This window comes from Neodothiora populina (genome assembly GCF_041146345.1).
Source record: "Neodothiora populina strain CPC 39397 chromosome Unknown canker_contig_5, whole genome shotgun sequence".
NCBI classification, from domain to species: Eukaryota; Fungi; Ascomycota; class Dothideomycetes; order Dothideales; family Dothioraceae; genus Neodothiora; species Neodothiora populina.
In genome coordinates this window covers 692,186-708,581 of record NW_027191405.1, presented here as the reverse complement: position 1 = coordinate 708,581, position 16,396 = coordinate 692,186, and the positions used below count along the sequence as shown (strand labels likewise).

The 16,396-nt window shown below is 50.8% G+C and overlaps 6 protein-coding genes across 7 annotated transcripts; 5 read left to right on the top strand and 1 right to left on the bottom strand.

Moving 5' to 3' along the window:
- Positions 1 to 2,883: 2,883 nt before the first annotated feature.
- Positions 2,884 to 4,263, top strand: AAFC00_005227 (uncharacterized protein; the record flags this gene model as incomplete). Of its 2 annotated transcripts, none has more annotated exons than XM_069344978.1 (1): positions 2,884 to 4,263. In XM_069344978.1, one exon carries the CDS (start codon positions 2,884 to 2,886, stop codon positions 4,261 to 4,263), a length of 1,380 nt encoding a protein of 459 aa, XP_069202809.1. The 2 variants fall into 2 exon arrangements, with proteins under 2 accessions (XP_069202809.1, XP_069202808.1); XM_069344977.1 differs by having other exon boundaries at positions 2,992 to 4,263.
- Positions 4,264 to 5,236: 973 nt separating this feature from the next.
- On the top strand, positions 5,237 to 6,904 carry AAFC00_005226 (uncharacterized protein; the record flags this gene model as incomplete). The annotated part of the gene is made up of 6 exons (XM_069344976.1): positions 5,237 to 5,315; positions 5,445 to 5,481; positions 5,584 to 5,680; positions 5,770 to 6,532; positions 6,590 to 6,752; positions 6,814 to 6,904. The coding sequence occupies 6 exons, from the start codon at positions 5,237 to 5,239 to the stop codon at positions 6,902 to 6,904; spliced, it is 1,230 nt and encodes a 409-aa protein (XP_069202807.1).
- A 750-nt stretch (positions 6,905 to 7,654) lies between these two features.
- Positions 7,655 to 8,596, top strand: AAFC00_005225 (uncharacterized protein; the record flags this gene model as incomplete). Its single annotated transcript, XM_069344975.1, has 1 exon — positions 7,655 to 8,596. One exon carries the CDS (start codon positions 7,655 to 7,657, stop codon positions 8,594 to 8,596), a length of 942 nt encoding a protein of 313 aa, XP_069202806.1.
- A 990-nt stretch (positions 8,597 to 9,586) lies between these two features.
- AAFC00_005224 (uncharacterized protein) lies at positions 9,587 to 11,862 on the top strand (the record flags this gene model as incomplete). The annotated part of the gene is made up of 2 exons (XM_069344974.1): positions 9,587 to 11,100; positions 11,151 to 11,862. The coding sequence occupies 2 exons, from the start codon at positions 9,587 to 9,589 to the stop codon at positions 11,860 to 11,862; spliced, it is 2,226 nt and encodes a 741-aa protein (XP_069202805.1).
- A 711-nt stretch (positions 11,863 to 12,573) lies between these two features.
- AAFC00_005223 (uncharacterized protein) lies at positions 12,574 to 13,431 on the top strand (the record flags this gene model as incomplete). The annotated part of the gene is made up of 3 exons (XM_069344973.1): positions 12,574 to 12,584; positions 12,744 to 13,137; positions 13,225 to 13,431. 3 exons carry the CDS (start codon positions 12,574 to 12,576, stop codon positions 13,429 to 13,431), a joined length of 612 nt encoding a protein of 203 aa, XP_069202804.1.
- Positions 13,432 to 13,795: 364 nt separating this feature from the next.
- On the bottom strand, positions 13,796 to 15,313 carry AAFC00_005222 (uncharacterized protein; the record flags this gene model as incomplete). Its single annotated transcript, XM_069344972.1, has 2 exons — positions 13,796 to 15,190; positions 15,281 to 15,313. The coding sequence occupies 2 exons, from the start codon at positions 15,311 to 15,313 to the stop codon at positions 13,796 to 13,798; spliced, it is 1,428 nt and encodes a 475-aa protein (XP_069202803.1).
- Between the last annotated feature and the right edge of the window lie 1,083 nt (positions 15,314 to 16,396).

Below are 16,396 nucleotides of genomic sequence, written 5' to 3'. Positions count from 1 at the left end.
CAGAAACATCCAGGACAGCGACTGTTGCATCTACGGCTTATTGCGTCTGCGTTGTACTTGCACTTGTATTTCGCACTTTGCACATGTGGTCTGTCTTTAGGTATGGCTCAGACAAGTGTGAACCGTGTAATATATAGTGTGCTATTCTTTGCCTCGCGACTCTCATGATAACAAAAGTAAACGCAATAGCGGCTGCATGTATCGCCGCTCTGTACTGTTTGAATCGAGATTGAGCAACATCGTACATGCGCCTCCTAATATAGCAAGGTGTGGAGCGAGGTCGTGTGTGCAGAGAGACAGGCATGGCGCAAAAAGGCAGATAGATAACAATGTACATTGTCCGACTCCACCTATCTCTGTCTTCGCTCAGAAGCGGTTGTATAATATACTTTCCTCTTCTCTGCGGCAAGGGACCGTATGTGTTCCACTTTCACGATCTATGCATGACAAGCAGGAGGGGCATCCGGCCGTTGATTGCTGATGCGAGGCAGCCAAGGTGAGGTAGCTCGGCAAGCAGCGCGCGGTTGCCGCCATTGTGTTGCACCTGCGTCGCAAGATTATATCGATGGTCAGGTCAAAAGAAGATTCACCCGCGCATTCGGAGAGACCTTAAGGACAGTGACATGTGGCACAAGAAAACCCCCCAATTCATGACCAGGGGTTGGCGGACACAACCAATTCTTCGCGCTCGAATGCATGATGCAGCAGTAGTACCAACAGACTCCTGTTTGCATGGAGGCAGACGTTTTGAATGTTGTGAATGTCTTCAGGCGGGTCTACGCAGGGAATCCGCTAGATCTGCGTTGCAGCAGATGACACGTTCGGGATAAGCTACTCATCCATCTGCAGTCGGCCTTCTCACACACATACAAGGCACACATTCTTGAGATCCTTCTAACGAGGCGCTTTGGTGTTGGGTCAATGGACGTTGATTTGTTATCATTTCAGATCAGAAAGCATGTCATACATCAAAACGGGCTGTACGCCTCAAGCCCATGCATGCAGACACTTCGAATGCCTCTTTTCTCGCAAACACTCATCGACAATCAGGCGGGCAGATGATGAGTCGAGGCTGTGATGGAGTCGGCTTGGGCGCATCTACATAGTACCTGCGATGCACGAATCGAAACAGATGCGCCCGTGTGATCAGTCCCCGTTTAGGCGGCAAAGCGAGGGACGCGTGGGGTTCAGGGTGCAGCCGCCGATGCACAGATGCAGGAAGACGCACATCGTACGGCTTTCACATGAAAGTGGTGCCAAACTCAACCTCCGACAGACCACTCCCCATAGCTTTCAACCGGAGCCATGCATCAAGTCACTTGAAGTCTCTGCTTGGACTTTGTGCGGTGTCAATGGGTCCTCTTCGGGCTATTGAATGCAATTGACAGGTCATTAGCCCTTGCTTGCACAGTCTGAAAGCATGAGAGCCCGGAGTGTGAGGTGATACAGCTCGGCTCGACAGCTGACGGGTGGGGGGTGAGCAACCTCAACGGACCTATTCAGACCCCTAAGGTCCGAGATTATAGTAGGACTTGATGGGGTAATGCATCATTACGCAGGAGGAACAACAAGCAAGAGCCAGCCAGCACGTATGATAGACCGGTCGCTTAGCCGCGGCCACCAATGGTCTACTGATCCCATCTATGCGATAGCTACAATCATGTTCGAGCGTCAAAGTTGATCATATGGTCTCTTGGTGCTTCCGAGATCAGCAGCGGACAGAACATCCATCAATGGAGAGACGACAAGGCGTGGTGAGCTGTCATGAGCCAGTCCTTGTAAAGTAAGGTAAGGGTCGGAGGGCAGTGCTTTCGGCGGCAATTATTCGCCCGGGCCAAGAAGCAGAAACACGTTCACGGGGTTATCAATTCCACTCGCGAGACGAGGGCTGCACACTCCCTTCTGACCGAAAGGCGGGAGGCATGGGTGTCAAACTCATCGAGGTAAAGGGACAGCAAATTAAATTAAACAGACATGGTCCCAAGTCTCTGTATTATCATAGCGACGATTAAGCACAGGATGGGAAAGTGATAATGTGTGTACAAAGGTACTGCATCATGACGACTGGATTCGTAGCAGCAGAGCCGCAAACAAAGTGCGGTCAAAGCGCTCTCCAAGTCGCCATTCTGGGTGCGCCACTCTGTGCCATCAGTCTTCATTGACTCAGAGTAACATCCACCAACGCATGACAGGCAGCAGCAGGCAGCAGGTCACTCGATTTGCAATGCGTCGGACTCTAATGGTGGAGTTTACTGACCGCCTAGCCGCATGTTTTATTGGCCAATGGCTTACTTCACCCACCTCTGCTGCCACTCATGTTCGAATCAATTCGGTAGCGTTCCTTTCGCCGCCCGAGCATCTCAATTCGTCAGCGACCAGATCCGGGCCTAACGTAGGTTAGATATTGGTGCTGCCTTAGAGGTACTGTAGCGTTTCTTGCATCTATCCACCCGGTCAAGTGATTGGTAAGGGCCACACGTGGTGCAACACAATGTCAGTGATAAAAACAGGTTCTACATCCATCCCTTGGACACGCCTTTTGCGACCCCTTTTCTCTTTCGTTTGCCATTCTGCTTCGCCTCTCTTCAACAATTACCTCACAATACCTCCTCAAACTCCTTTCCTACCCCTCACAAGACAGGCCACGACATCTACGTCTCAAACCGGCTCATTGAGTCATCCTGCCCAACACCGGAGTCTTGGCACGTGTGAAAGCCAATTATAGCGGAGATAAGTGGGTGTTGCCCCGAAGGTCATATAATCAGTCCGCCTTTGCCACTCCCACCTCCGGTATAAGATAGGGAGTTATTTTCCAATCGAATTTCTATCAGGAAATTGATTGCCATCAAGTCCATCGAGAGTTCAGTGCTGCTGCCAATTTCAATGGATTTCCAGCCTCTCAAAACGCCTCAATACAAAACACCACACAACGACTATCATCAGGTACTCGATCAACACTCGAGCCAGCCCCCGACATTTGATCCTCAGAACATGGACGCAAAGAAGTCAGGAGGCAAGGTTCAAGCCGAGAGCGCTTATCCTTCGCCGATCGATGAAATGAATGATTCGATCATACCCTCTTCACCAGTGTCTCGATATCAACATAAGTCGCCGAATAATGCAGGCCTAACCCTACCCCCTCTCCATGAGGCTTTGCAGCACCCGATGTCACCTTCGACGTCTCCGCATATGCCTGCTGGCTCCTACAACGGATTCCTAGGCAGCCCTGTTCTCATACAGAATGGAAATTTCTACAACGATCCACAACTTTTCCCAGAGCAGACGCGCGCACGTGCGACCGCAGATGAGCACCATCCACCGCTTTTCCCTCCCCCAACCCAGCAGTATTTGCCAAAAGCCGACTTGGTTACGAAAATCACGCCGCGGCAGAGAAAATGCGTTCCCTTCCAGGCTCCCGAATCACATCCCAGCGAACCAGCACGGCCCGCACAGTCAAGTATATGGGCTATGGCCATTGCCAACCCGGTAAAGTGGTACCAAGACAGGAGAGAGGAAGACGAGAATTATTGGCCATCAGTCAAGAAGACGGGCTCGCAGGGGACAGAAATGGTTCGCAAAGGATCATCCCAGGGCAATGATCTGTCACCAAGACTTGGCAAGCGGACAGCAGACAGGCGGGATAGCGCTGCACAAGGGCTTTCTGCAAAGCGTCAGAGAAGAAGAGAAGGCCAGGATACCAGCGTCGCGGGTACTCGTACCACTCCACGCGAAGCTCCATTGACAGCTTTCGACATGCCTTTTGTGCACACCACTCCAAAACCCGAGCGCAAACCGACTGCCAAACGGGCTACGCCAGCGCCGCATGTCAAGAAGACTAAGCCAACGTCAGATGAGCCAGATGTTCACTACAACTTGTACAAGGACTACACGCCTAATGTACGCTCGTTGGACGACCCAAAGGTGAACTTTGTAGCGAGTTGGGGTGGCAAACCCTTGAATCTCGACAGCGACCCCGACCGAGGTCTCTTGCATGACAAAGAAGTCAAACTGGCAACGAAACTTGCACTGACCTGCTCTCGTTACCTCTATCTCAAGCGTCGATTCTTCGCCGGACGACTCGAATTTGAGGGTCGTAAGCAGACGTACAACATCAATGCCGCACAGCAACAGTGCAAGGGCCCTGACGTGCATGGTGTGGTTGGCGCAGACGTCAACAAAACCAGCAGTATGTGGAAAGCTTTCAACAGCGTCGGATGGCTTGAGTCGTCTCATATGCAACCCTATCTCACCCGTGTGGTGTGAGCATGCTTATATCTCTTCACATCGTTTGAAGTTGAGCACCATGAAGACGATGGGCTTGAAGCTTCTGCCAGGTCACCAGCGAAATCCTGATCCCACACATAACTTACGATGATACATCAATATCTTCATTTTATGCGCTTTTGAATTTACGACTCATGAACACACATACGAACCCTCTACTTCGAGCAGGGAGAGTGTTGCATCAAGGTGCACATTTCAGACTCATGTCACGAATGCTCATACTCTTTCCTTTTCCACTCTCGGTATACAACTTCGGCTCAGGCGTTTGATCAATTTGGGATAGCGAGGATAATTTGGCTCTCTTTACTCTTACCCTTTTTTTCGGTTTGCACATCAGGCCATAGCATGATACCCCCGGTTAGGTAGCTTAGCTCCCCCAGCACCATTGAGAATGCAATTTTTCTTTATGAAGAAATACTGCGTAGTGCACACGGCGGACTTGCCATTATTTTTACTGCCACGGATTGTCAAAGGGTATCTCAGATAGTTCAGCTCGAGGTATATGCTGCCCCTGCATCTGATAAGATCTTATTATTGGCATACCCCGTTTTGGTCGTCTTTTGTGGCAAAGAACAGGACATGGGATTCGTGGCGTCGCGCCTTGCTGCACATAGCTCCATCGCGTTCTTCAATGTGCTTCTTGGTGCAAGGTGAGCATCCGCAGCAGTATCTGCGAGTGTATATATGTAACTAGGTACTGTAGATACAATAAGGGAAATGCGGATACTCTCCAGCCGGGGTTATCTGAGTTACTTGCGGACGTTTATAGTATGCAAATCAGAGCTTGGCGCAACACCCGACGGTAGCGGCTTCGTAATGCTGCTCGTACATTAACCTGTCTGATACTGTACATTGCTTTTACCTCGAACACCCGTCTACATCTGTTGCACAGCCACTTCCACCTACTACTTTCGATCTGCGAGCAGCATAGACAACAGGAGCGCAAGTAAACATGGACAATTCATCTATAGACGACCAAGACCCGCACATGGATGAGGGCGAGAAGAAGAACAAGAGCCGAAGACCAGCAAGTAAGGCCAAACCCCTCGCCAGCCTGGGAAACGTTGTTGTTGTCGTCTACAATAAACGCCGACAATCTATAATATCTTGATACATCGAGGACGACTTGCATGGAGGCGGCTGACATGATACTGTTGTAGATACCGCTTTCCGGCAACAGCGACTCAAGGCATGGCAGTCAGTAACACCATCTTCCACTTCCATTACGCATTGCGCGTCGCCCCGCGCGTACCCGTACGGACAAGAATTCATGGCTGACTTGTGATATTTGTGAAATAGACCAATTCTCACCCCCAAGACGGTGCTGCCATTGTTCTTCGCCGTCGGAATCATCTTTGCGCCCATAGGCGGCCTGCTGCTGTATGCTAGTGCTCAGGTGCGTTATTCAGAAGAGGAAGGAGCGACGAGGCAGAATCCACAAACGGCTGTAATCTAACATTCCTGCCTTTTATTCGGCATCTACAGGTACAAGAACTGTCCATCGAGTATCAAGACTGTATACGCGACGCTCCCTTATATCCCAGATGGGCCAACATCCCTTCGGATCATATCACGACTTATTTCAAAAACAGCACTCCTGTCTCGACGACTCCTCCCCAGTGGTCGCGCAACCAGACCACTGTCAACTATGGTCCCGGCGCTGATGTCTTGACTGATGTCTGCAAGCTTCAATTCAATATCCCAGATGATCTCAAGGCTCCCGTCTTTCTCTATTATCGCCTCACAAACTTCTTCCAAAACCACCGTAGATACGTCAAGTCTTTCGACCAGGACCAGCTCAAGGGTGACTTCCGCACCAACGATACCATCGACAGCAGTGATTGCGATCCTTTGAAGCTCGATCCCGAGACCAACAAGACTTACTATCCTTGCGGTCTGATTGCAAACTCGCTTTTCAACGATACTTTCTTCAGCCCTGTCCTCCTCAACCCGTCGTCCAATGAACAGAACCAGACCTACCAGATGAGCAACAAAGGAATCGCCTGGGACAGCGACAAAGATCTGTACAAGCCAACTGCATACACTGTCAACGATGTCGTGCCCCCACGCAACTGGAGGAAGAAGTTCCCTACCTACAACGCCGACTTTCCCATTCCTTCCCTGCACACATGGGAAGAGTTCCAGGTCTGGATGCGCACCGCCGGTCTCCCTACATTCAGCAAACTGGCTCTGAGGAACGATCATGATGTCATGACCAGTGGTCAATACCAGCTCGACATTTACGACTGTGAGTTTGCGATGAAGCACGAATCATTCTGAGCTTACGCTGATCATCTCAATACAGATTTCCCTGTCACCATCTACGACGGTACCAAGTCAATCCTGATCAGTACTCGTACAGTCATGGGTGGCCGCAACCCTTTCCTCGGCATAGCCTACATCGTAGTCGCTGGTGTCTGCATTGGTCTGGGTGCTTTGTTCACCGTAACACACCTGATCAAGCCCAGGTTAGTCTTTTCTTTTTGCAATTTGCTTGACAAAGCTTGCCGACTCACACGCTCCCTCCAGGAAACTCGGCGACCATACCTACTTGAGCTGGAACAACGACCAGCCGAGCGTCGCCACCACCACAGGAAGGTCATCCCGACCACCAGCTTGAGTCTAGCTCCTTTGCCTTCCCTTCATGATTTGCACGTTTCGATACCGTTCACCAGGAAGTTTCTCAGGCGTTTGAGCAGTAAGGCAGGCTGGATATTTGTCATATATGGGGTTTTTATCTTTTATTTCCGAAAATGCAACGACCGCAGTCATTCACTCCAATTATTGTCTTTGCCATCGAAGGTGATATTGTCAAGTCATTGCTTTTCCTTCGCGCCCTTGCAGACGCATAAGCGAGAGTGATCGTACTAGGCGTGTCGATGCTGTCCGCTGTCAGTAAGTATGCTTTCCTTTGAAATCCGTCCGTTCTCTTTTCAGGTCTCCATTTCTTGATTCCTCGAAACACATTGATCTCTGCACTCGAATATCACGCCACCTTGGATCTGGGCTGGCCGAAATGCAACGCCTCGTGGTGAGCGCTTTCTTTGTTTTTATGTACTCGTGTTTTAAAGCACCTGCAAACGTCTCTTCACTCCCTTGACCATATCGCAAGATAGGTAAGAGTTGCCTTTGATACAAGTCCAGCAGTCCGGTAGCTACATAAAAAGACAGCCTGCATCCCATGGACTCGGATCCATTCCATATCCACATCACATTGGTACACCTTCAGTTTGCCGGACAAGGTTCTGCGCTGCGAACATACTTCTTTCCGGGAGCCGCTGCTGTTTGATTGATATTGTTGATATTGCATTGCCTTCACTGTACATACCTTTTTCATTTTCATACTCCATATCATCTGGGTCTTATCAATATGCGTACCTATCTCATGCTCAATGGCATGACAGCCCTTGCCACTTCTGCTAGTGCGACCAAGCAGCATGCTGATATAACTGCACCTAATGGTACCACCACTGACTACGACACAAGTTACAAGCATTTCGACTGCGGTGTCAGCGCGAAGCATGGGAGCGATCACTTCAACGACACCGTTCGCGCCATGCACCATGGCATATTCAAACCAGGGAGTCTGTTGCACAAACCAGGCTTACACTCGCGCGACACCAGCATGATCGACGCCAACGCAGTCTTTCACGTCGTCACCAAGACGTCTTCGGCAGGAAGCATAACGCAAGCCATGGCAGACAAACAAATCGCCGTCATGAACGAAGTCTACAATCCCTACAACGTGAACTTCATCCTTGTCAACGCCACTTTCACCGTCAACGATGCATGGGCCGTCGGCCAAGGCAGCGACAACGACGCCATGAAGTCGTCCCTGCGCCAGGGCTCCTACTCGACCCTCAACATCTACTTCCAGACCGACCTCTACGGCAGCATACTCGGAACATGTTCTCTGCCCTCAGACATCGGCGCCGCCCCCGTCGACCCCAAGACCTACTTCCAAGACGGCTGCAATGTGCAAGCAGGCACCATGCCGGGCGGCGTGATCCAAGGCTACAATCTCGGCAAGACCGCCGTGCACGAGACAGGTCACTGGCTGGGACTTCTGCATGTCTTTGAAGGCTACAGCTGTACCGGCGACGGCGACTTCATAGCCGATACTCCCATGCAGTCGACCAGCACTGATGGGTGTCCCACTAAGCCTGCCAAGGATAGCTGTCCGGCTGCTACTGGCGTCGATGCTGTTCATAATTATATGGACTATTCCACCGATGCTTGTTATACGAACTTCACGCCGTTACAGCAGGCGAGGATTGCAGACATGTGGGCTACCTATCGGAAGGGACGTTGAAAATTTGTGTGAGTCTGTGTTTCAACGAGATTTTGACCTGTTGAAAGCAGAGCGAGAGACGTTGTGGCATTTGGCTGTATCCTTTTTTTTTCCTTTCCCCTTTGATTGTCTGGTGCATTGATTCTTTACTTGTTGTCTTTTGCGCTCACTGCATCACGCTGGGTTTTGCTTCTTGTCTTCGTTTACTGTTACTGTTTTTATGAACACAGCATGTATATAGCTGCAAGTTCTGTCAAATGTCCGTGTATATATTGCTCTTGACGTGCATATGCATGATTCTTCAGCTGGAGAAATGGTATGTTCACTTAGGTCTCATACGAGCACAAAGGATGTTAATAAAGAGTGATACTGAGCGACAAGTCTAGACCACTTTAGACCATGAAAACAAAGCCGCAACGTAGCGATCCAAATGAGTGTCTTCTTGAAGACTAGAAACGATATAGTGGCTGCCATGGGCTTTCGCAACGCACAATGCATGTGGTAATAAGGAACGAGGTTGGAAAGCAGATATTGACGTGCGGTCATGTATCTATTCAGAGCAACGACTGTTCAACATCTCGAGGGAAGATTGCAGACACCATTGTGTATACAATGATTTCCATAACTCCAATATATATAAGGTATGAGGCGAGCAGTCAGTCTGATGCCAAGAGAACATCTCGTGGTGGACCCGAAAGCGGCCCTAACAAGGGTGCGCTCCGCTGCTCTAGCGGCCGCTCTCCCGCAAATCTCTCTCCACTGCACGCAATCAAATGCCAATTGCCGTGCAGGGGTTCGTCATCGACATCTATCTGCCTCTTTTTGCCCTTCGAACCCCAAAGTCTAGCCACACTACTACTCTCTCGTTCACTATACAGCAAGATTCACGTGCGCTGCTTCCCAGATCTCGTGGACAGAACCAGAGAACTTATAGGGACTGCCTCTTTTACTTGGTGTGCGCAAATGACTTGGTACTAGTCCGAGATCGATGACTCTACTGTAAAGAAAATAATGGCGGGAGAGGGTTCGAACAAACGGAGGTCGGTGCGACAGGCGGTCACCCGTAAGCATAAGCGGTCCAAATACGTAGACCCGGACACCGACGATGACTTTGCTTTTTCCGACGACGCCGAATCATCAACAGGCGACCATGTAGACGGTGCAGAACATGTGGATACCGAAGCACTGGATGAACAACCCGCTCGCAAACGAGTGAGACAATCAGCAAATAGTCGCAGGAGACAACAACCACTCCAACGTGAAACTCGATCAGAGGCTGCTAGAAAAACCGCCTCTGCTGGTTCAGGTCGGCCGCCGCGAAATGCACCTGGGCGAAAGTCAAACTCCAAGCATGCACCGAAGGACAATGCTCCTATCGCGCCTACTATACCAAGTGATGGCATAATACCAAAGTGGCAACAGCTTCCGTATGAGATTCTTCAGCAAATATTCGAGTATGCCTTTGCCGCAGAACTTGAAATTGAGGAAGGCGCACCTGCGAGCAGAAGAGCGCATCACCCCAATACTTGGATCATGCGTACTTCGCGAAAAGTATGCCACGCCTTTGCTGAGCCTGCTCTGACCGCTTACTACCACTCACCTGCTCTGCTTGCCCATCGGTGGCTAGAAGAATTGTGTGCGCTGGTCAAGCAGCCTGATGATAGAGTAGGATTTAGGTATAAAATGAAGGTCAAGTCTTTGAAAGTGCCCGTTCGCCACCTCGAGAGTCCGCGAGAGCGAGATGTAAAGCATGTCATTACCGAACTCGTCTCTCATCTTCCGCAATTAACTGAATTCATCATCTCACATCCTCAAGATGAACCTCCGTTCTGGTTGCAAGCCCGGACGACTAGATGGAGGTATTCGGATGCGCTGTTTGACGCGCTTGACCAAGCTGGCATACACCTGGAGAGTTGGCGATGGAACTGGCATTGCATGGCTGAGTCTGTCAACAGCCAACCTTGGCATGAGTCTTCCTTTGGCGAGAACATCCACACAGTCCACACCAGACCTTCGTTTCAAAATTTACGGCATCTTGAAATCAGTCATCTACCATCTGTCCCTCCATTTCCTGAGCTTATAGAAGAGCAAGAGGACCCGGCAGGCGTCATCCTCGGAAGAGCCATCTGCGCGCTGCCGAGCCTTGTTTCGTTGTCGTTTGAAAGCTGCGATTGCTTGACCGATCAGCTTTTGCAAGGCCTACCTGAAAATCTGGAACGGCTAAAGTTTGTCAATTGCGCGACTTTGTCTTCAGATATGCTCCACGGATGTCTATCACGAAACGGTTCGTCAACCTTGCGAGAACTCATTCTGAACTACAATCCATTCATGGATCTTGCTTTTCTGAGGGACTTGCGCATGCTATGTCCCAAGCTCGAGATACTCAAGATGGACCTCTTTGATTATCGAGAGAATCAATATCGACATTTTGCCGAACCAAAGTACGAGCAGCTATTGCTCGAGGATGAGGTGCCTGCCTGGCCGACAACTCTCAGAACACTAGAGCTTGTGCATCTCTCGAAATGGTAAGTTTTTGTTGAGTTAGTAGACGCTGACGAGAGCTGACATGCGACAGGGGCGCTGGCTCCGCTCAAAATCTCTTCAGGTCTCTTGTAGAATCAGCAGATTCACTGTCTGACCTACGTAATTTAGTATTACAAGCGCACATCAACATACCGTGGCGTGATCGAGCAGCATTTAGAGACCAGTGGATAGAGCGTTTGCAGCGCGTCTATCTTCGTCAATCTGCTGACCCTGACCCGAGACTCGCCTCACTCAAGAGCTGGCGCTTGTGGAAGGAGTCTCAACAACCGGTGAAAGCGGTGTCACCAATCCAGCACGGCCGAGCTCTGAGCCAGGTATCGATAACCCCAGTCAAGCCTGGGTCGATGAACACGCATGAAGAAGACCAAGCCTCTCAGACCGAAGGAGAGACTAAACGCCGTAGCAAGAGAATATCGGACCAGCAAATGATTCTGGAGTCGATGCCCCCACCAGAAGAGCCGAAGCCTGAGATGCCGAAAAGCAAAGGTAGACGCGCAAAAGGGCGCAGAAAGTCCGATGCTATTTCTGTCAAGTCAGGCGAAAATGATTTGGAGGGTAGCGAGTGGCGGGCCACGCCGGAAAAATCCGTACAAGGTCTCTGTGATGTTGTCGATATCCGCATCGACAACCAGAGGCCGAAAGATCAGCAATTGAGGGAGAGTGACTTTATCGACTCGGAGGCGAGCGGCGACGAGGACTGGACAGAAGGGGCTGAAGTCGAGGACGTTAGATATGCGTGGTGATGCATGCAGTCAAGTTGAGCCATTGGTTTGTGCATGCTGTAGATGTTTGCGCTGCTGTGGGCGCTATGTTGACGGTATAGCTAGGCTCGCTTTCCCGGTTGGAAGGAAACAATGAAAAGAGCAAATGCGCTGAGTGCCACTGTATCCGTCTCTCTCTATCGCCTGATCGTGATTGCTCTATTCATCTGAACAAACACTTTGGCGTGCTCAAGTGGTCAGTCACCCTCGAGATATGACTGCTTCTCCATGTCCATATCTATATCCTTACCGCAGTAATTGCTTCGATTGGTTAACAGAGGCATTGTAGTAGTAACCTTTTTGAGAGCAGCAGAAGTTATTTTGAGCAATGTATCTAGGTAGCGAAGAGACGTCATAAGAAATATAAAGGAAACACCTGTCGCCATCTGTATACCACGGGCACCTTTGTCACCGGAACTGGGGTAACCTACGTTTAGTGGGGAAAAGGTGGCCAGCGCATCGTCATTATTATTGATACTTTTAACCAACATCATCAACGGCAACAATAGCCAAAACAACCACGACAATAGACGGCGCGCAACCAACCCTCAAAGGTCGCAAAGAAAGAAACAGAGCCTTCTTCTTCGCGATCTTGGTCTGATAAGACAACAACGGAGTTGCGCACACTCCTAGTCCTGGATGGCTATACACCGCTTGCGAGCCATTAGTCTATAGAAGCAGTCCATAGTAATCATGGCGTCAAGGTATGGATGAACACACTCTCTACAGACACTCAATCCACGAATCGCTCCTTTTGTGGTTCTATATCTCTTCGCAACACCTCTTGCACTCACCCACCTGCCCGCCTGCAACCCAAAAAACCCCCTCCCAATCCACAAGCCCAGCCTAACCTCTGCTCCCAGATTCCACCAACAACGTGACGCCGCCTCGTCAGCAGCCGCAGCGCGCTCCTCCTTGTTCTCAGGCTACGACCAGCAGCAGACGCGCTCGCGCCCGACATCTGTCTCTCCCGCTCCCCCGTCATCCTTTCGCGCATCGCCTGCTAACAGCGGACTTCACAACCCTTCATTCGGAGCTTATCCCGGCCAGGCCTCGTCGGGGTATGGTGTCAGCGGTGGCAGTAGTTATGCGAACGGAGGGTATGGAGCAGGAGGCCGCGAGCCCGGAGGAGGGCAAGTGAGGAGCGCGACGCCGAACTCCAGAGGCCAGTATTCGGATGCTGTGTTGAGTGGGCTGGAGTCGCAGAACGACGAGCAGGTCTCGGTGTTGAGTGGCAAGGTGGCTATGTTGAAAGATGTGAGTTTTCCCCTGCCACATCGCTTCTTCCACTGCTCGAGCAAGTTCAAAGACTAAGGCTACTCGTTGGCTAATCGACACCCAAAGATCACGCTACGCATAGGCGACGAAATCCGCGACTCGACGGCCTTCGCGGAGAAAATGAATGATCAGTTTGGAAACACCAGTGCGCGGCTCAAGGGCACGATGAACAGAATGCTCAGAATGGCTGAGCGCACCGGCGTGGGCTGGAAGGTGTGGCTTGGGTTTTTCGCCGCTGTCATTGTGCTTTTTTGCTATGTGTGGTTGTTTTGAGGCGCAACAACAAGAGAATGATTCGAGGTTTCTCTTTCGAAGAGAGAGAAGAGGGAGGAAGGGAAGAGGGGTTGATGAGTGGGGTCTGACTCTGTACTTTGATTGTTTTCGTGTCGCATGCATAGCGAAGGCGTTTTTCGAGGATTTTGCCTTTTTTTGTCCTACTCTTTCGAGTTCTCAATGAAGGCAAACACGATGGATTGTAAAGAACAGATGAAACATGTACAAATGGCATTGGGTATCATTTTGGCGACTGCTTGAAGAATGTGACTTTTCACCGTGGCAGGTATCTCTGTCCCTTCCTCTTCTGATCGACTTTCCTACCCAGCGCAAAGACTGCCGGGATTGAGACCCGAAAACAGAATCAGCGATGTCCACCGCCCTGACTCCTGTTGTTCGCCGACCTCAGGCGCCTGCCCATAATGGGACTACTGTCCATGAACGAGCTCTCGAGCAACGAACTAATGTCTCTGCTCCTCAGACTCCTATCGCTGCCAGAGAAGCGCGCCAGACTGTGTCTACCCCCGGAGTGCTGCTGCTGCTGCTGCTGTTGCGATGCAGCCGCAAACAACATTCGCTGCTGGCGTCGCGTAGAAGCAGCTGTAGATCTACCCGCGCGACCGAGTGGTCCTCGTCCACTAGAGCGTCTTCTTGAGGAAGCATTCGACAAGCGCATAGCCTGGAGCTCGCTATCGCCATCATCGTCATTCATGTTCCGTGAAACATCCCCGTCATCGTCTCCGTTCTCTGAGCCTCTTGCTGACCCATCGTCTTCGCTGCTACTAATGGTGGTGGTCTCGTCGAGCTCGGTGTCCGTATGTTGATACTCGCCTGCTTCGGGCACGCTGTCGTCTAGATCACGTTCGATGCCCAGATCTGCTTCGTCTCGCGCCACGCCCGTCAGTTCGGCTTCTTCGAGGCGCGCGTATCGCTGTTGGAGCTGTCTTTGCAATTCTTCTTCCTCTTTGGCTTCTTGGTCGGCCAGCTGTTGTTCGTCGTCATCTTCGTCGGCGGGCAGGAAACTGCCTTCTAGTAGACTGCTTTGGTCATTGAATGTGACTTCGCCGATTGCTGAAGCTGCCGCAGCCGCGTGTGCGTTTTCGTGGGCGGAGTAGGATTGGTCATTTTCGTGAGCGTGGACGTCCATGTCGGACATGTCTTCTTCCTCGTCGTCCTCGTCCTCGTCCTCATCTTCATCCTCATCATCATCATACTCTCCACCCTCCTCATCCGCGTCCGGAATCTCATCGTCCAAATCCCTCTCTCCCTCTCCACCATCCTCTCCCTCAGCAGTACCACCAGCAGCATCAGCAGCAGCAGCAGCAGCAGCGGTCTGTTCCGCCCTCGCCCTGGCCTCCTCCAGCTCCTGCCTCGCCGCCAAATCTGCCATCATCTGCTCCCTACGCTCCAACGCAGCCTGCTCCTCTCGCTCGGCTCTCTCCTCCAATTCAGCAGCCAGCGTCTTGCCCACTCCCGGCGGCTTTACCCACCCGGCGCCGAAATGGGAGATGTTGTGTTTGCGCTGCGCGATGCTCGCCTCGTCTGCTGCGAGCTGGTGGAGAGTGTGGCGCGCGGGCATCCCTGGTCCGGCTCCATGGCGGTTGTGATTGTGCTGTCCATTGCGCTGCTGGTGGTTGTTTGCTGATGAGTTGTTGCCCGTGGCTGATGAGGACGAGTTTGGTCGTCTTTGGTTGTGGTTGTGGGCGTCGTTTGTCGAGGATAGAGAGCGGAGGTGGGGTGAGAGGAAGAGTGTGTATTCCTGTTGCGTCTCGTGTTAATCATCGTCTCTTGGTCTATCCATCTCGTGCTGGAAAGAGACAGTGATATTGATGGATGGGGTGGATCTTACATTCTGTGGAGCTATGAGTGGTAGAGACAACATTTTTGCGTCTGGACTATACTAGTCCCTTGGTTCAATTATATCTTCTTCCTGCTGTCAACTTGCAATGCCCAATACAGAAAAGACTGTATACAGCACGTGTGGATTCAAGTAAATACCATTGTTTGTATGATACCTAATCCACTGTTTATCGACTGGCGGAGATACGCCCCTTATCTCCACACCCAACTACTGTTTATCCAAGAGAGTTGACTACGAAGGTCAGTCACCACTCTACAACACAACACCGGCACAACCACCAGTATATAGTGGGGGCTTTTCCTCCATCCCTGCGTCAGTCCTAGATATCCCAGACATACTACGATTTCCTTGCATCCAGAGACACCGCATACAACGGACAGGCACACGCCCAACCCCATTCGTGATCTCGAAGATTATTTATCACTCTACTCCGTATATGACTGTGTGGCATGCTTCACAGAACAATGTATTGAGAAATATGACAATCGAGATCGAACAGCTTCCTTCAAGGCGTGCCCCGGGGTGATGAGGGGTCCGATTCTAGCTTTAGCCACACTTGAAGCAACGATACCGACACCAGTTTCGGACACGAGCTTCACAGAAACGCGAAAGCGTGGGTTAGAGCACTTTGAGATCGTAGACGAGTTGCTTGAGATCTTCGATGTAGTAGATGGCAGTTCTCCATCCCCAGGGCGAGCGGTAGGTAGTGAAGAACAAGTGAGACGAAGTCGAGTTTTGAAGAGCTTTATATACTGAACTAAGGGTGAGAATAATGTCATAAGAAAACGAAAGTGAAAACGCAAAACTTGAATCGCAACTCAAATCAACACGAAAGAGTACAAGCAGTGGATTTTATAACACAAGAACCAGAAAAACATTTCAACAGTGAGTATCATCGTAGCCGTCTTCTTTCTGACGTCTTTCACTCGTCTATCACTTCTTTTTCACCTCTTCTTCTTCGCCTATCGCTCCCTCTCTCTTCTCTGTCTCTTCACTTCCCTCTCGATTTTCGAGTTTGTGATCTTCCTCGTCACCGGACTCGTCTGCTGCGCCTGTCATTGTCCGTGTATCGCTGCGTGATTGGGTATATAATGAAAGATGACA